The 20027-nt window shown below is 42.7% G+C and overlaps 1 protein-coding gene across 5 annotated transcripts in view; it reads left to right on the forward strand.

Annotated features, from left to right (window-relative positions):
- Nucleotides 1-20027, forward strand: part of lrp1bb (low density lipoprotein receptor-related protein 1Bb) — a 256409-nt gene that overhangs the window by 114572 nt on the left and 121810 nt on the right. For all 5 annotated transcript variants that reach the window (XM_087830079.1, XM_087830082.1, XM_087830080.1 and 2 more), the window contains 11 exons: nt 3460-3682; nt 5029-5221; nt 5343-5486; nt 7251-7487; nt 7700-7880; nt 13617-13836; nt 14482-14671; nt 15770-15892; nt 16182-16325; nt 17853-17978; nt 18795-18908. In XM_087830079.1, the coding sequence (XP_087686205.1) occupies nt 3460-3682; nt 5029-5221; nt 5343-5486; nt 7251-7487; nt 7700-7880; nt 13617-13836; nt 14482-14671; nt 15770-15892; nt 16182-16325; nt 17853-17978; nt 18795-18908 (1895 nt within the window). The remainder of the gene's footprint in view (nt 1-3459; nt 3683-5028; nt 5222-5342; nt 5487-7250; nt 7488-7699; nt 7881-13616; nt 13837-14481; nt 14672-15769; nt 15893-16181; nt 16326-17852; nt 17979-18794; nt 18909-20027) is intronic.

Genomic DNA, 20027 nt, shown 5'->3' on the forward strand with positions numbered 1-20027 from the left:
TAAATGATTTCCTGTCCTTCAGCTGAGCCATTTTCTCTGTGTGTAATTTGGTGAATAACTGGTGATGCTACATATATCTTCTACTGTCTAGACATTCATTTGTATTCACTGATTTCGCTGCACATCCACAGAAGAACATGCCCCAACAGGACTTTCATTACAGGATTTTTGTCTCTGAAGATCAACGAAAAAGCGCAGCACCAGTGGGAGAAAACATATTCCCACACTGCTCTCAGTGGAAACTGTAACATTTAGAGCATGCGGCTGACAGTCTCAGTGATCACAATGTTGGAGAATTTATTATTCCTGTGTCACCGTGCAGAACAAACACACACTGCATGGCCCAGCTGTACCAGCCGGTGAACCAATTATCAGCAACTCTTTTTGCAACCCGGTCTCGCCATGAAACAGCAAAGCTCCAGTATTTGTGACAAGTCAAAGCAAATTTTTCGTTGTATACCCGTTCTCGGTTTTTTCAGCTGTTTTTGGCTGTTTGGCAGTAGAAACAATCGTCTCCGATCACGTTAAACTGTCACGACAGACCTCGTAAGACCGAGACAAAATGAACCTTTGACCTAAACGTGTAATTCATTCACTCTGTTGTCACGTTGGGGATTTCTGCTTTATAATCCACGCTTATCCAGCGCCTCTGTTTACGACCGTAAACCTCTGGGTCTAATCAAAATAATTAGCTGGTGTTTTTTTAAAGGCAGGGACAGTCGGCTGGCTGCAGCTCTTTGTTCTCGTTTGTGTTACAGTGAATACACTGCACTCCCTGTGATGTGCTGTAAGTCAGGCTGTCTCTTAAGTGGTTGTGCTGTAATCACACATGACTCCCATACACATATGAACCTTATTCTGTAGATATAGATGGATAGTGGTCTCGAGTCTGCTGCCCCACAAGGGAGCTGGTTTTGCAGGCTGCTGGATAGATGGACTCTCGGAGACACAGAAGTATTCGGAGCCTTATTCCTGACTCTAATTGGTGAGAAATAGGTACAGCCTGAGAGAGGTCTGTCAGCCCAGAGCAATGGAGTGAAAACAAAAGAAATCAGGGAGGTGTTAGATAGCAGCGCAGCGTGAGGAGCAGTGTTTATAGAATATGCCCTGGTTTGGCACTCCGTCCCTCTGCATCCTTGCCTCTCTTGCTATTGGATAAGCATTTTAACTTGATGGACAGCCTTTTCTTCTTCTCTCTAAAAAGCTTTTCTGAGAAGAGTTTGATGGATGGTATGGTTTGTTTTTCAGCTAAAATTTTTATCAGCACTACAAAATTGAAGCGTCCTCTCCCACGAGTCCTATTTTAGTGTAGGGTGTATACCCGTGATGACGAACCGCTGCTGGCAAGTTTCCTCCCGAGCTTTGATATTATAAAATAATTAAAATCCTGCTGTTGCATCACAGCGTCAGCCCTGTCCATGGAAGTAAAGTCTACATGTATACATGCTAATAATTTGTTTGGAGGGGAACAAAATTGTTGCCTGGAATCTGATTACTGACATTTTTATATTTTTGGGACTGTTTCAGTTTTGCAGGTGTCAAACTTGGAAATAAAACGATGCACTGATGGCACAAAAGATCACCAAGGTTATTATGCTGATTTATCCTGTAAAAATATTTCATTTATTATCTCTAAAGTCGCGACTGGAACCCTGCTGATGGCGTTACAGAAAGTCAGGAATCATCAAAGGTCAACAGGATCTATTTCTGGCAAATGTTTGTGCAAGATTTGTCGTAGAAAAACAATGTTAAAGCCTTTAAGCTGTTGCCAGAGTCAAACACTGCAACACTACTTTTTTTGTATTTATTCTAAATTTATTTTTTACAGAATTATGTTCAGGAGCCTTATTTTAAATTAAGCCTCCGTGATTTTACACTCCTTTAAATGCAAGAGGATCTGAAAGAAACCAGCCGTGTCCTGATGCTGCTGTAGTTTTGGCCGATACGCTGCTCATTGATTCTCCAGCTGTGAGGCTCCTGCCTTTATTCGCTGGCCTCCGTGCTTTTCACTTTTTCACACGTGCTCATTCCCAGAATCCAACAAGGATCTCATCATAGCTGCAGAATGCACAAATACAGCATCGGCTCCGTCCTAATCCTAGAAAGCAGTCATTGATATGCCACGTGGAGGTGCACCTGTTTGGGGAGCTCGGTTCCTTGCTGATGCCGGCAGTTTTTCAGCACAGCTTGGTCGAGGGTTCAAAGGGCAGCACATCTCTCCTCTGGTTTGACTTGTGCAGATTAAGTCGGCTTCCCGTCGTTCTCTGGCTGGAGCTGGTTATCACTGGAAGCTGTTAGAGATCCATCCTCACAGAGTCCCAGCGAGGCAGCGGGGCAAGCCTTCCATATAAATGACTGAATGTGCATAAATGAGCAGTTTTAAAAACTTTCAGAGATTGTTACTTTTGCTGAAGAGCATTCCAGTTATTTCTGGTGATGTAATTTAGTACCTGTAGTAAGAATCAAATGACACTGTGTATAACACCTGTCCTCCCGTAGTTACTCTGGCTCCCTGTGTCTTTTTAGATTGGTTTTGAAGGTGGCTTCTCACTGCATCACACATTGTCATTTTGTGTCTGCTCACATACCCCGAGGTCTGCTGCAGCATGCTTTCTAAATGTCGCCAAAATTACCCAAAGAGAAATGGAAAATGCTGCTTTTATTGCATTTGCCTCAAGGTTATGGGCTTGTATCAGAGAAGCAGTCTAACAAGTCATTTTTACAAGGCCTTCAAAGGCAGCGTTGCTGTTTTTTAAAATCTTTTTTCTTGTAATTAAAATTAATTCTGTGCTGATTTAATGCATTCATGTGTTTTAACCTATTTGTTACCATTTTTTCTGTATTTTTATTTGATCAGACGTTTGAAGTTGTACTATTACATGAAACTTGATTACATATTTGCATGGGTTGGTGAATGTATTAATTTTGTACTTTATGTCCTTCCACAACATCTCTGTTGGATTAAGATCAGAACTTTGACTTGAATCTTCCCAAAAAGTCACATTTTATGCTTGAATATTGTTTGCTTGAATGGATTTTCTGTTTGGCTTTCCTGCAAAACCCCGTCTGAGGGATTCAGTTATTGGATGAAATATGTTCGTATTTCTGTTTCCAAACTCTTGTAGTTCACAACCTTTTTCATCAACAACTCTTGAGAAATCTCCAGAGCCCCTAATGTTGCCCAAGGACCTCAACTGGTTAGTTGCAATAGTAGTAACACTCAACAAGAGTGCGCGGTCGATGTTCGAGGGGGTCAATACAAAACTGCTGACAACTGCTTGAATGAACATTGGATTAGACTAAGATTGTTGGCTGTAAGGATAAAGTATCACTCTGTCATATTGGGATAAATCCAACCAAACTACTAAAATGATGCATGGTGAGGTTTTTTCCGGTCACATTGTGACTATGATGGTATCCCTTACCTCGTTTAATGATTTAACCCCCCCTCCCTTGCAGAATGCTCTTCTTCACTGACTATGGGAACGTGGCCAAGGTCGAGCGCTGTAACATGGACGGCACCAACCGGACCCGGCTGGTCGATTATAAAATCGAGCAACCCACTGCTGTGGCGCTGGATGTGGTCAAGAAGCTGGTGTATTGGGCCGATGCCTACCTGGATTACATCGACGTGGTGGATTACCAGGGCAAGAACAGGCACACCATTATCCACGGCAGCCAAGTGAGTGCCACTTTGCACAGATGTTTGCCTTCCACGGACCGCACGTTGTGGACTAACGTCAGGCTTTTCTTATCAGGAGTGTCTGTTCTGATTTGGATCCACTTACAGGGTGTTCTTTGGTTAATGTTCCGATTCAGGGCACTGTGCTTTATCACTGTAAGGCAGGTGGTGTATTCACTGCTTGTTGTTTTAATTCACTCTTCATTTCGGACAAAAGGGGCTTTTGTGTGGCGAATAAATGGTTTATTAAATTGAAGAAATTGAGTCACACGTGGGGCTGCCTTCCAAATGAGCGTATCGGTAGTCTCACTCCTGCAGCACACTTTTGAGTCCTTTCATCACAAATGATGATTATTCATTAAAAGGTCCTTTCAGCCAACTTGGACTAGATACTCGGGCTTTATGAGGAAAGAAGAACATACACATCAAGCACCGTGTTCTGTATGCAGGTGTTCTTTGCATGATATTGCCTCATTCATTTGCTCGCGCCCTCATTAGACAGAGTATCTTCATGTCATTGCATTTGCATTACAAATGCGATGTTGCTGCTGTCTGTCTTTTCTTTAGCCCGTGTGTGGTCTTTAATGTCGTAGCCGCTCGCATCAAATGATTCCCCATAGGTTTGCTCGCTGCATTACAATTTTAAAGCTCTTCATACTTGACAGTCAGGAGTTTCTAAACTTCCACAAAGTAAAATTTGTCACTTCAAAAAATATCTAAATATCCTCTGTTCTTCTCTGCTGTTGTGGTGAGCCGAGGAGATTACAGTTAGCTGCTTTAACATTGTGTCGCAAATCCACTTCTCTATATGAAGTTGACGCTGTATGTTTTTCATACAGATGGTACTGAGTGCTTCCTGTGCTGTAAACGTGAGCTGCAAGCTCTTGAAGTAGTATGTGAGAGTTCCTTAAAAAAGCATCTCGTGTGAAAGTAGAGTGCTGAGGTCAAACTCCACAGGGGGAGACGGTTGAGTGGTTTGTTTTTTATTTATTTCTTTATTCTGACGCGTGTTTCTTGGTGCCCCTGATGTCAAAGTGTGGGCCAGTGAGCTTAGGTGCACTTCCTGTGAACACAGCTCATCCAGCCATGTCGCTATGTGTGGGTGTCAGGCTGCTAAATGTAGCATGGAGGCTGCAGTATCAGGGCCAGCAGCCTCCCAGTGGAGTCAGGCTTTTGACTCTGCACGGGCTGCCAAACAGCCCCACAGCTATCGCCCGTCCCTCTCATGCAAGTCTTCCTTCATTCATTTTTATTATTCTTTTATTTTATTTTCATGTTATGGTTTTGTGTGATTCTGGTTTCATGAAAGATGAAAAAAAGGAATGTGGATCTTTCTTGTTTTTCAGGTGTCGTACATTTATTCATTAGCTGTGTTTGAGGACTACCTCTATGCTATCCACTCTGACCCTTCCAAAGGGAGTTCCTCTGCAGAGCTGCTGCAGATCCACAGGTTCAACATCACAGCAGACAGCAGGACGCTCGCCAGCCTGGGGAATTCTAAAGGACTGCGGGTTTATCATAAACTCACTCAGCCCAAAGGTAAAGGACAGTTTCTACATGCGTGAATATTTGCAAGTATCTTTCAAGTTATTTTCTGTCATATATTTGAGTAAAATATAAGCAAAAGTACTGACATTTCTCTTTCTCATTTCGTTCACAGTCAGAAGTCATGCGTGTGAAATGGATTCATACGGAAAGCCGGGCGGCTGTTCACACATCTGCCTTCTGAGCGGCAGCTACAAGTCCAGGACCTGCCGCTGCCGTATGGGCTACAGCCTGGGCTTCGATGGAATGTCCTGTAAAAGTTAGTATAAGATCTGCTGTGGAGTCAAACTGTGTTTTATGAAGATGTTAATATTTTTGCAATCTCCCAGCCCCCAGTGTTTGTTATAAGATTAGACTTAAACCACTCTGTGGGATACTTGAGTTTGGAAACTGCAGTGGGAGAAGTTTGATTTTGTTTGACGTGTCACTCAGAATTCAGTCTTTAGATTCTCAGAAAATACAGCAGCTGGCACATTTTCTCACAAGCTGGACATCACTTCCTCTTAGAGAGAATGAACCGACACAGAATGTCAGAAATAGTTTCTCTATGTTATTTCAAAAAACAGTATCATTGTGGGGGCGGCGATGGCGTCTCCTCATCTGAAGGTTGGTGGATCGATCCCTGGCTCTTCCAGTCCACATGTTGAATTTTAGAACGCCTGGGTGAGGTGCTTAGCACTATTGCCTCATAACAAACAGCTGCTGGGGATCTGTGCGGAGGCTCTGTCCTGGTGCTCCAGGTTATCCGTGTTACCTCTGAGCTAACAGCCTACCTTTTAATCTGTGCCAGCTGGGATAGGCTCCGCCCCAACCCAGCCAGCACCCCAAATTCAATAAGTGGAAGAAGACAGATGGAATATTATTAGAATACTTGAAATACTTACTGTGAGCCGATTGGAGTCAAAGTTAAAGAGCACAGATCTAAAAGGTTTTCTCTGGCAGTTTTTCTAATTTAAAAGGATCTGAACTAATGTCAGCCAAGGATCTTCTGCTCATGTACCATATTAGAGCCAAGCATATGCCACGCATGCACGGCCTTCGACCGACAGCGATGACGATCACAGCGAATGGTGACTACACCCATTTGAGAGTAATGTTCTGCTATCGACCTGTCGCGAGTCTGACTGACTGTTGCAATAATGAGGTTTTAAGTTTGTCTGCATTTGTCGGCCAGTCTGATCAATCGCTGGACATTGTGTAGTTGACAATAAAAGCAGGGGATCAAATTGATGACACAATTTTAGGGCCCGCCACATTTCGATCGAGGTAACGAAGCATCGGGAGGCAAAGCGTGACACGTTTGATTTATGCCCCCCTCATAGATGTTCTGATGACACTATCTCTTTTTGCTCGTGCTTTCCATCTCCCTAAGCATAATGAGATTTAGTGTTAAATGGTAGTCCTTGTTCAAAGAGCAGTCACAGTGGGGTTTGATATCTGGGTCTCTTGCAATGCTTAATTGTCTCCTGGGTAGTTGGTATCTCCCCCACGAAATGATAAATTGGAGAGAGGCATGTGTGGTCCTCACCCTCAGCATCCTAGTCTCCTGGGTAGGCGCTAAGAGTGAGGAGAGGTTGCTTCTTTCAATGGAAGCCCTCCTTCATTCCTCCCTTTGCGTCTCCAGAGGATCCCAAAGGGTTCGAGAACATAAAGTCCCCTGAGCGGCAGGCGAGGAGCTGCCTCAGCTTTCCGGGCCTTTCCGTTTGCCTTTCTGCTCAGGCGTGGGTTTTTTTTAGTTCAGAAACAGTGCAGGGTAAGTATTTCAATTGTCTGTTTGCTCAAGCATTTTTCTTCTCTTACGCTAAAGGCAGCTTCGTAGCAGGGCTGTGATTGAGGGGGGAGAGTATAGTCATTGGCACTGATTACTGGCTCCATTAGGGTAAATGAATAGCCCAGGCTCTGGCAAACATATGAGAACAATGTGGCCAGTAAGAGGGTTTAATGCTAGGATCAGCACTGATGAATTACACCAATTAACTGACAATAACAGTAAAAAAGGGCGCTGTCCTTTCTTGCTTTGTAGAGCCCAAAAACGATATCTTCCTGTTCTACGGTAAGGGGCGTCCGGGAGTCATCCGAGGCCTGGACATGAACATCAAGTCCAGTGACGAGCACATGGTGCCGATCGAAGACCTGGTCAACCCTCGAGCCATCGACTACCACGCAGAGCTGGGACACGTCTACTTTGCTGACACCACCAGTTTCCTGATTGGGCGGCAAAAAATAGATGGAAGCAGCAGAGAGACTATACTGAAAGATGGTGCGTCCAAGTGCAGTCATGTTACATTTAACACACTCCAACAGCCTAAAATGTACATTTGTTACACTTTGTATAACACTAACCCCAAAGTTCTTTAATAATGTAACAACATTTATAAAATATTTGATGTCTTTTATAAATCCTGCTGAGTTGTGTGTATAGATAATGATGTGGCATATATTTGATAGTTCTGTTGAATTCTTTTGTTGTAGAACTTGACAACGTTGAAGGAATCTCAGTGGATTGGATTGGGAATAACTTGTATTGGACCAACGATGGGTACAGGAAGACGATCAGTGTTGCCAGGCTGGACAGAGCTTCCCAGACCAGGAAGACTTTGCTGGAAGGCAATATGTCTCACCCCCGGGCCATTGTGGTGGATCCTCTGAACAGGTCAGAAAAATAATATTACACGAGCAAAATTCAGTGGCAAAAATAGTTTGTTGGTCCTGTGCAGGTACAGGTATGGCTAAGCATCAGTTAGATGCAGACAGGCTACAATGCTGGAAAACATTACCAAAACAGCACGTGCGTGGTGTGTGCTCCATTTTTTACGCCCTGACAGAAAGTGAGGAAAGCAATTATCTTGCCACTCACATCACTAAATGGACTTTAAACAACTTCAGAGGTAAAAATGTTACGCTTTTTATTGCCTCGCTAGTGTGTTGTACAGAATTTAAATTGCCATCAGATTTTAGACCTGGTTGGTAAAATTCAAATAATGAATGAATGTACGCGCCCTGTTTTATTTGTTGTATGTCAGTGAAGGTTCTCAGTCATCCAGGTCATCGTAGTCTAAGGAGCTTGCAAAGAAAAGCGTCTGGACTTCTTTAAGTTGCTTGAAGACGTTTCATCTCTCATCCGAGAGGCTTCTTCAGTTCTAAGGTCAAATGGTGCAGAGTCCCAGATTTAAGTCCTAGGGGAGTGTCCCCCCCCAAGGGGGTCACGAACCCCTTGTTGATCCTCTACCTAATCACATGAGCCAAGGTGTGAAAATCAGCCAAGGTTTCAGGAGAACCCACTGTGAAACCTGGCCCCACCCTATCATGTGATTTCCTGAGGTCAGGTGGCGTCTGGGAAGGTTCTCAGAACTAGATTATAGATGGCAGATAGTTGATGTAATAAGCCCCGCCCCTCTGTTCAAAGATGGCCATTCTCAGTGGACATAGATGCTTCTTTCGCTTCTCTTTCAAACCATCTGTCTTCTATGTCCTAAATGTGAATATTGGTGTCCTCAAATTTGCTGTTGTTTGTTTTTGATTAATTAAATCGTTTTGAAGAATTGGCAGGATACTGTGGAGAGTTTCGCCTTTGCCCAAAGTAATATTTCATGTAGGCCCCTAAATTGTGGGAAAACAATACTTCAGTGAGAAAAATGTTGGGATTGTTATCAAGGTGTTTGTAAGAGGCTGAGGGACATTAAGTAATGTGCAATAACCTGATTTAAATGACATCTACGTTCCTTGTGAGGCTCGTCCGATGGATATTTGAGTCTGATGCTGACACGGTTTTTTCAACGTTCAGTATCAGTATACTTGTTTTATATCTACGTTACTGTATATACTGTATGTTTGAACTGTATGAAAAGGAAAACCAAGCATTTTACAAGCTCATTAGCAGCTTACTGCGAAGGCACCACTGTGTGCATAGCTGCAATGCTACAGTGTATGTGCTGCAGAAACTGGTGACATTATATAAACCAATAAAGCAGAGAGATATAGCTGCTCTTATTAAACCATCTCTAATTTCTTTTGCTCATGTTTTTACATCAGCCCATATATGGCAGCACATATGCTGACACACGGCACGATGTGAGATGCTACTTTCTCGCACTAGCATGAATTCCCAAAGTTTCTTAAACTATTACTTTGCAGAAAGTGTTGGAAGTAGTTTGCTTTAGCAGACATCTCCTGTGATTGATGATAACATGTGAATAATTTTCATCAGCACGATTAAACTGACAGAACATCTGTTTTTCTGAAAGCCCCTTCTGCAGCCTTTAACTCATCTCGTTCCAAGAACAACACTAAGCAGCTCATTAGCCACAATTAAACCATTTAATAGCTAATTCTGTAGAGTTCTCAGGGACAATCTTATAAGCATTTCTGTGCACATTCCTATAAGTTGAACTTTGCTGGCTGATTGGTAATTATCATATAGAGTTGATGCTGCAAAACCCAAATTCATTGAGTGTCTTAAGGTTCTTAGGGATTAATACTTTAAGGCTTAAATCGTATTAACACTCCCCAAATCCATTGCAGTCAGAGATTAGTTTCCAAGCCTCAAGGGACTGTTCCAAACATTTTGCCATACACAGCTGTTTCGCTGCTATAGGGACACGCACCAAAGCAAAAACAAAACTTACTCATTCCTAGTTTAGTTTTATTTCCCCCCTTTGTTGAAAACAGTTACCAGTAAACAGTTTGCCTTTATTTCTAGCTCTCTGTCTTATTCTCAATTCCAACAATGAAGCTGAATCCAGCGTTACTATACGAGTCACTGACGTTTATCTGAGGGATTAAAAAAGAATCATGTTTGCGTTACATGTAAAGAACAAAACGTTAAACAGCTGATATGAGAACATAGCCTTAAACTTGAAGGCTAATCAGGATAGCGCTGAGAGTTTCAGCACTGACACATGTGCCGCAGCAGCAGAGTTGGGGGTGGCACATTTTTTGTATAAGGATTAATAACTTTTACTCCAACCCTCCCACTGACAGCACAAATGATTAGAAGAGCTAGTTTTGTGCTTCTGAGGAAGCGTTCAGCCTGAAGCCGACAGCCCTTTGATCTCTATCTGCTCTGCTGGAAGAGTCTCTTAAGGTGAAATAGAAGCAATTCTCCAACACATCTCCTGATCTTTTGCATCCTCGATGCCTTATTTTTCCTCAGTTTGCTGCTTCGAGTCTGTTTTGACACGATTAACACTAATAGTGTCATACCTAGAAACTGAATACATTTATTCATGAAGCACACACATGGCAAAAAATATGTTACTAATCACACTTGGTCAGCTTCCTTACTGACTGCATGAGTGTGCAAACAGATGGACGACACATTTATGGACAAAACCATCATGAAGGTGTCTCGTGAGGATCCGGTCCACCTGGGCATTAACCGGAGCAGCAGTGCTAAAAAGAGATTCCCTACTTTGCTGTTTTCATGGTAGTGATGAAGGCTGGGCATTCAACTGGGCTGAGATCTAGAAACTGTGAAGGCCATGGCATATGAGTCACATCATTTTTATATTCATAAAGCTATCCAGTGACCCCTCATGCCAGAGGAGAGGAGCTGTCCTTATCATCTGAATTGAAAAGCCCCCCCCCCCCCCCCCCCCCCACACACACACACACACACACACAGCATAACAGGGCTTAGGAAGGTGCTCACTGCAGGGGTGGGTGCTTTAGATTTTTCTGCTTTAGTTTATCACCTGTTTATAGTTTAGAGGCTTATGTAATAATGTGGCGCAGTCTATACATTTTTTAGCAAACAGTACAGATTATTAGAAACTAAAAGTAATGCTGTAAATTCTAGTTTTTGTCATATTTGCTTCTGGATAACTTGCAGATTTAAATGAAAATATGAAACGTGGACAATTCAGGTCTGTGTTTAAGTCAGCTGTGAACCGTCTTCTACTATAACGGTGAAAATGCCACGATATCTGAATTCATGCCCGTGTTTGCCTGTGTGCATGTAGCCATATGTGTGTCTGCATGTTGAGTGGGGAGCCAGGGTGCTGTGAATAATTCATGAGGTCGTAAAGATGACTTTGAGACAGTGGGAGTCTTCATTCAGCCCCATCTCTGATTCTGTTTCATCATCTCTTTGCCAAGCTCTCTATCATTGATGAGAAACAAGGGGCCACGTGGCTCAGCCAGGAATCCTCAAAGAGAAAATCTCTCGGGCACGGTTACTGGAGAAAAGACCTGTCGAATTATTGACCCAATCGTGTTTCACATACCACTGGTCCTCTGGGAGCTGTTTTCTCGACATACAGAAGCTACACTGAAGCACTTTGGTTGAAAATATGGACCGTCTGACTTTGACGTCTAGTAAAGCTTAGCTTGAGAAGCCTGAAATGTTTCTTAAGCTCCGACAACTGAAGTCCAAACACGTGTCTGATTACCTGCTTTTAAAATATGGAGAATCTAGTTTGTATACATTTAGTCTTCATCGGGGAAAACTTCAGATTTCTGACCTGGCGGAGGCCTTCCTGATTTCTTAGGTTTTTGCATGCTTGCATGTTTTTTAATGATGATGTCACTGACTTTGTTTCTCAGCTGTTTCTTTAGACTGTGGCTGCTTTTTGAGATCCTTGGCCATACTTCACTTTATCACACAGGTTTTATTTTCCATGTGTCTAAGTTCTCAGTCATCCAGCTCGTGGTAGATCTTAAAAAAGAAGGCAACCAAAAATGTTACTGAAATGTCTTCATAAACTCTAAGAAGACATCTACTTAACAGTAGTGCCGTATTTTTCGGACCATAAGGCGCATTAAGCAAAACAAAACAGTCAGATAAGTCAAACTTTACTCAGCTCATTCTTCTTGCTTCCTCCACTTCTGTACCATTGATTCATTAATGCTGAATTCTCTCACAGCTGCTCTATTCCCATGTTGTTGCAGTATATTAATGACTAACCTCGTATTGTGGATGGATTATCTCAGTTGTTCTCCTGACTGAAGTTTGGCCCATTTACAGCATCCTGCCATGCGATTGCATTTGTCTCTAACCATCAGGAACCCTCACGTTAACTTTTATTGAGTGGAAAGAAGTTAGAGTTCATCCTCCAGCTTCACTGTGTTTATGCTATGCTTACATAGCTGTGTAGCTTGTGATCACATAGCACATGATTATATAGAAGCTAGCCCAACTTCAGTAACCCTACAAACGTCACTGCTGTTTAGTTTTCTGTCTTCATTTATGTTGGAGGTGATAGCAGAGCTGTACGTTTGAATTGTTTCAGAAATCTCTCAGTGAGAACATGCTATATCATGTTTAGGTATCATGCTATATCAAGCTAGCGAGCTAACTTCCTGCTAACTTCTAACTCTGTTAAATTTAATAAATTCTGTTTTCATGGATACCTGGATGTTAAACTTAATTGTTACACCTGGTAAAGCAGCAACACTGATCATTTTATTAAAGATGAAAGAATTTAGACAGTTTTTAACTCTCAGTGATGCTGCAGTGTTGGTTTAACTTTGGGACCTGAAGTTGACAGAGTTTAGGACCCAGATTCCTCCGTGAGGCTCCTGACTACGGTAGCCGTAATGCTCCGACAATCCATCAAGCGGTGGCTTCATAGCTTAGCAAAGTCATACTAAAACATTTTTGACAACGCCATGTAGCACATAAAATCGGTTCGGGGTCAGTAAGCACACCCAGAATTCATAAATAAGGCGCACTGTCAATTTTTGAGAAAATTAAAGCATTTTAAGTGTGCCTTATTGTGCGGAAAATACGGTAGTAATCAGGGCTGGGTGTGGCAAGAAAACTCAGCTTAGCAATGATGTTTTCACTGAGAGCCAGGTTTAAAGCTTTATTTCCCTTAATAAATGAAATCACAATTTAAACTTTGTGTTTACTCGGGTTATCTTTGTGTTAGATTAAGATTTGTTTGATCTGAAATATGCAAGTGTGACAAATAACAAAAAGAAAATCAATAAAAATCAGGAAGGGGATAAATACTTTTGTAATGTATTTGTCAGTACAGTTTGTGTTCCCTATAATGTTCCCTGCATGAATCAAACTGCATGAGAAAGATTCAGTGCCAGAGCCTCCCCATGAGCACTCGGAGCAAACCTCCGAAGACACTGTGACAAGAAATAGATCATTTTGAGAGAAGCTTGCAGATGCTGTCACATCTTCTGATTGATAAGTAATCAAAGCAGGAGGCTGCTTGTAGAGGGAGCAGCGACCAAAACCATTTAACATCAGCGTGTCAGAAAGTAAGGGCAAAGATGAATGGGGAGCAGACTGCTGAAATGAACTGCTTAGTTTGAATATGAGTTGTGATCAGTGTCAGCGACAGCAAGTTGTGATCTACAGATGCCACCAATGCCGTGACAGTGTTTGCTTTATCTTGGTGCTGGGACTGTATGTGTTCAATTCTGTGTGTGGTAGCTGGATGTACTGGACAGACTGGGAGGAAGATGAGGTCAACGACAGCATAGGGCGGATAGAAAAGGCCTGGATGGATGGATCCAACCGCCGCATATTCGTCACCTCCAACATGCTGTGGCCCAACGGGCTGACGCTGGACCACAGCAGCAGCACGATGTACTGGTGCGACGCCTACTACGACCACATCGAGAAGATTCACCTAAATGGGACAGGAAGAATGGTATGTTACAGGCTTTCTTCTCAGGTGGTTATTAAACCGAGTTAGTCCACTTCTGAGGTGTAACAGAGGGCCAGAAGGTGGACTTTAAATCACGATTTAATTTCATGATTGGAATCGTTTGTAGACCAGCTCATTCTTATTTTTTAGAGTAATAGCATTTGGAAGGCAGTCGATTAACGTCCAGCTACATTGTTGCCATGTTAAGGTTTGATCGACTGTGGATGAAAGCATCTGTCTCCTCTGGTCAGTTGTAAGGCTGTTTTCTGCACACGCTTCTTGCATTTCAGGGTTAGTGTCGTATGTTTGCAGCAGTGCGACGACTGAAACCTGCTCCTCTTCCCACAACAAGCATCCTTTCATCCCTATCCGCTCATCGACTCTACTGGCATATCACGCTAATTAATTATTTGCAAATGCTATTTAATCAATGCCAAGATTCTAGCAAACATTATTATAAGCAGACGTTTCTGTGTGAATAAATTTGTGCAGTGAAATTGAATCACATTCATCATATACTGCCATCAAATAATCTTTAAGCCTGTATTCAAACAGCTAGACGCCCGTTTGAGATGACTGATTCCTCTGACGGTGTCTCTCTGTAGCTCTGACCTCGTGACCCTACTGACTGTTTGCTTCATGTTGCAGGTGGTGTACAGCGGGAAAGAACTAAACCATCCGTTCGGAATCTCTCATTACCGCAATTTCATCTTTTGGACCGAGTACATGAACGCTTCGGTGTTCCAGCTGGACTTGACCAACGGTGATATCACTCTGTTGCGGAGCGAGAGGCCGCCGCTGTTCGGCTTGCGTGTCTACAATGCGCAGAGTCAGCAAGGTTGGCTGCTTTCTCTTCATGTAGTCGTCATCCCACCCTGACGCAGAAAGTGGCTGTTTTGCACTGGAAAAAGAACCTCCCCCCTCCTGTAAATTCAGACATTTATAGCTCCTATAGCACTTTCCTTAATGGAGAGCACTTTCTAAGATATATACACCAGAAAGTTGCGTATATGCCTATTGCTCTCAAATTTCACGGTATAAACCGGCACATTGATCAGCAGTGACAGTAGCTTTCAAATCACTTTGGGCTCCACTTTATGAAGTTAAATAAGATGACCAAGGTTTGGATGTCTTTGCTCTCTTCTGTAACAAATGATGATGGATTCCCGCTGTTAGCATGCTGAAAAGCAGAGATAGCAGAGGCATGAAACATGTCAGCAGAGAGCTTCGCTGGGCCTCGCAGGACGTCTTGCTTTTTGCTTCACACCAGGTCAATGTTGACCGGCTGTTGTGTTGCTCTGAATGCAGAGGCCATTGCAGTTAAAATTCACTGTACTCTTAAAAACTCACACTTGGACATTAAAGTGGCTGGCTGCTATATGCACAGCCTCGTTCACGCCATGCAGAGACGTTTCTCTTTTGTTCATGCCACTGAATAGATTAATTGGCTGTCCGGTACTCTGAGTATTACTGATTGGCTCTTACAAAACCCAAAGCTTTATCTCATTGGCTCAGGCACTGCCTTTGGGTTCTGTGTTAAATGAAAGCGACAAAGGTGTCTCATGCCTTAACTTGATATGTGACTTTTTTCAATTGGAGAATGTCAGCTTTGTCCTGAAAGACAAATTATTCCTCAGAGAATGATAAAAATGTCAAATGTCTTTCACCCACACCGTTCCCAATAATTCACCTGACGTATGCTTATAGATCTCGCGGCATACACCTGGCATGTCTCTCTATGTGGGGGGAAAAGCTTTTGTACAAATGAAATGATTTATTTTGCTGCATTTAAAGGGTTTCCAGAAACTCTGATCTTTATTTCACAGATGGGAAAAAAAAGGGGAAAACCAGGATAATACGGAGCTTAAAGTCAGCTTAGAAAATGTCGCTTTAAATGAGCAAGACGCCATGCTGTGTTTGGGTTCTGTTTCTCCAGGTGACAACGCATGTAGTTTGAATTATGGGGGCTGTACTACCCTCTGCCTCGCCATCCCAGGAGGGAGAGTGTGTGCCTGCGCTGACAACCAAGTTCTGGAGAAGAACAATGTCACCTGTGCAGGTAGGAGGACGTAATGAATCAGACGAGCCCTAAGATCAGGTTGTCCCAGTGTAGTGTAATCCTGCCGCGTCCTGTGGGACAGGCTTCTTTTCAAATCTGCAAATAAACAAGTAAATACAGCTGAGGGAGGATCCCAGTGGGTTCCCACGCATGTACACATGAGGTTATGAAACATTAACACATTGTGCATGCTAGTTATTCGTTTTATATGCCAATATTTTCCCCATAACACATATTTCTTAGAAGGTCCGGGGTTAAAATGACGTTTTCTCACTTGTGTCTCTCTCAGAAGCTTCCAGCAGTAGTTTAGAGCCACAGCGATGCAAAAGTGATGAGTTCCAGTGCCGTAATCAGCGGTGCATTCGGGCCTTGTGGAAGTGTGACGGAGATGATGACTGTCTGGATGGGAGTGACGAGGAGATCCAGAGCTGCTGTGAGGATCTCGGAATTAGTCTGCAGGCAACACACTGCACGCTAGCATGAAAAATGCACTGTCTGAACAGACACTGTACACAGCGATGCAGCCGAGCAAGCAAAGCCTAAGCTTTTCAGGGCTAATTCCCTCTGGCTGTCAGCTGCTGTGTTCTTAAATGTCACTGAAGTCGGGGTGTAAAGTGCTCCCCCTCCTCCACTTTCTACGTGCTTCCTTCTACAAATCAGTCGTGTAAACTCGATGTTAGATGGTTATACATGGATTTTATACTTTTTATTATTATTATTGTGTTTCAGATGGCAGCAGCAGATCTTAAATACAGACCAGCCCAACACCTCCACTCTGTGTTAGTCATGAACTTTGCACTGGGTAGAGTTACAGCATGCAGAGAAACACTCTCATTTCTTTAGTATGATTAATGAGCGGTGAGGCTTAATGAGTTAGAATTATCAAAGTTAATGTTAAATATTAGCACTGATTTTTTCTCTTTTTCATGATAAAGTCGCCTCAAATAAAACAAAAATCAGGCACTAAAACCAAAACCAACCACAAATACACTTGAGACCACTAAAGATGATATAGAGACTCCATTACTCTCAATTAAAGGACGAACCACCAAGGAGAAACATAAATGAGATTCCTCACACTCTGAAACATTATTACTCCTTTTATCGTTTTTAGTGCGTCTTGTTGTTGTATCAGTATGAAATTAGTTACATTGTGACCTTAATTAAGTCTCAGTGAAAAGCTGCAGATATACTGTATAAACACAGGAAAGAGGTCCGATATTAAATAATATTGAAACTGAGACTCTGTGACTGTGAAACACTGGGATATGCCCCAAGCCGGTCATAAAGATGGCAGTCAGATCTATTGTGTTCTAAAATAAAGCCGATTACAATCTGCTCGTTACTTCAGTGAATTCAAATGTTTTGGCCAGCCGTGTCTGTTAGTGTAGCTCCGCTGCTCTGCTGTTTGACAGCTGGACTTGACTTAATATTTATACTTTGTCAACTTAAATAATATGAAAAGAATATGAAACCATATGAAACCAAAACTACAAAGAAAGCTGCAGTGCTGATGAGGTTTTTCTAACTTTAAAGTTTTCTCACATTAATCAAATGTGAGTAAACAGCTTGTGAAGCTGACAACCTGACAAAATGACAATCATGCTTATTTTTGACTGGCACAGTACGGTCTCAGGTTTGGTTGGCGTGCATCAGATAATTATGACCTTGGCTTTTGCAGTTCCCTCCCCTCCAGCTTTATTAAAGACCAAATAACACAATAAAACATCACAGGTTGACAGTTCAGCACCTTTTGAACCCAGACTGCTCTGAAGGCAGGTCACGTCAGCGCTGAGTGACTTCGTGACTTCGTGACAATTCTTGAGTGGGTGGTCACTGCCACATTACAACACTAACATGTTACAACATGCAGTGTTTGTCAGATATACTTCTTCATTCTTGTGTTTGTTCATTTGATTTTATTGACTGATCTACTTTTTGTGCGGTGAACTCTTTGCAGACAACCACACTTGTCCCCTCAATCAGTTCAAATGCAGCAACAATCGCTGCATCCCCAAACGATGGCTCTGCGATGGGACAAACGACTGTGGCAACAACGAGGACGAGTCCAACAACACCTGCTCAGGTACGCACGGGACTGCTTTCACGTCGGGTTTAGATTTGTGGAGTTTTGGATGTCAGTCGTGTGCCATCTGTCAGCGCTGCTCGTCTGTGCTTGCTGGCTCATTTTCAGTCGTTTCACATTTTATCAAATATGATTAATTCTATGAATAAAAGCTGATGTGAAAACGGTGATTTCAGGAAAACGTAGCGTGGTTACAGGTGCTTGTACAGAGGCCTGTTCAGCTATGTAAACTTCGCACAGATTCTCATCTGCACAGCAGGCCATGAAACATTTGTCTCTGACGTCTTTTGATAAAAATGTTCTCACTTCAGATGTGCTTTATTCTCTAAGACTTGAACACTGGTGTCAAGTGCTGTCAAGGCAGCCGTCACTGTAATATTTTGAGGCTGTGAAGGAGCGATCAATCTCATTGTTTAAGGGCGTTCTAGTATCAAAGACTTGGAGCATCTACGAGGACACTTACAGCATATCGCATTAGTCGTACTTCTCTGGAGCTTTTTATTCTCAGAGGATCGATCGATGAGCATTAGCCAGAAGATGACGAATGTTCCCCCGTCGGTGGATTGACACGCGTATCCCACATCAGCAACACATCAGCTGCTGTCACAAGTGTGACCACCAGCACGTAACTGACGGCCCATCAGCAACAGCGCATTTTCCACGCCCGTCTTTAACGGCGCGATTGAGTAATAAAGGGTTTGCGCCGGCCTTACATTGACATTTGGGTGATCTAGTGACCATTAGAGTTGTTGTGCACCCGCTACACTGACTTATGCAGGTGCGATTGAATTAAGTGGCCTCTTTCTTCTTCCTCAGCCCAGCCCTGTCAGGCAGACCAGTTCTCCTGCCAGAACGGACGATGTATACCTCGCAGTTGGAGCTGTGATCGGGAGGACGACTGTGGGGATAAGTCTGATGAAATATCATGCGGTGAGTCACGCGTGCTTTTCGCCAGACGTCACTCAAACGTCACTCTGTGTGTGACCGAGTACGTTTGTCTTGGCTCTGTTTGATTAACAGCAACATAATGATTTCATTAAACGCAAGTAAAATCATTTGGGGTCATTTTCTGTTACTTCTCACATTTAATATTAGTGAGATGTTTTAACTCTTTCAGGGCTGTAAATTTAATATGCTGCAATTTCAAAAATCTCTTTACAGATGTCAAATGTATACGATGCAGTTCCCACTTGGAGCTAAAAATATGTGCTAAGCAGTTCTCACTTCATAATATGATACAAGTTCTGCTGTTTTCACATTACTCTTTAATAGCACACCATAGGGGAAATAAAAAACACAAGTAGTTTTAAAAATATAATAAATTATATTTAAATTTTTACAACAAATTTTTACAACAAAACAGCTCAGCCAGTGTGACAGGTATGAAAGAGATTTATGTAAAACAAATCAAACCACAGCTAACAGACCTATGCAGCGTCTGTGCTGCTATACCTACACGGCTAGTGCAGTGTGGATGTGTGTACTGCTGCCTGTGGAGCTGCTGGAGTTCAAAGACAAAGGAAGACTGATGCAGGATGGATAGCAGGAAGCACAGGTGAACAATGTCAGCCAGCTGCCTGCTGAGGTAAAGGATTTTGTTTTAGTCAGTAGCTCCGGTCGGTCGGTGGTCCCTCATTCGATCCCTTTAGTGTGGCTGCTTCCCAAAAGTAGCAGCTTAATGTCCAGGAGAGTTAAGGAGAGTAGAGAGAATGTGATTTTGATCTGCTGGACAGTTTTAATGCAGTTTGAAAACATGAAGGTAGAAGAAGCTCAGAAGACATTTCCCAACTGCAAAATTCTTGAGCATTTTTGTGACGTTTTAGAAAGGCGCTGCTTTATTCAGTGGACAGAGAGACTTGGCATTCAGTTATTGATGCTGTGTTCTCTGGACCAAGACCTAGACATGTCCTCACAAATGGCAGCAGCTTCGGTGGGTGGTGCTGGGTACACTAGCTCACTGTTCTGTAGTCATGTCTCAGTGGTATTATACAATCTGTCAGCTTCACTTAGGGAAAGTTGTACTCTGTGTTCTGGGCTAATCCTAGAAAG

This window comes from Neolamprologus brichardi, chromosome 16 (assembly GCF_056152115.1).
Source record: "Neolamprologus brichardi isolate AB-2024 chromosome 16, ASM5615211v1, whole genome shotgun sequence".
NCBI classification, from domain to species: domain Eukaryota; kingdom Metazoa; phylum Chordata; class Actinopteri; order Cichliformes; family Cichlidae; genus Neolamprologus; species Neolamprologus brichardi.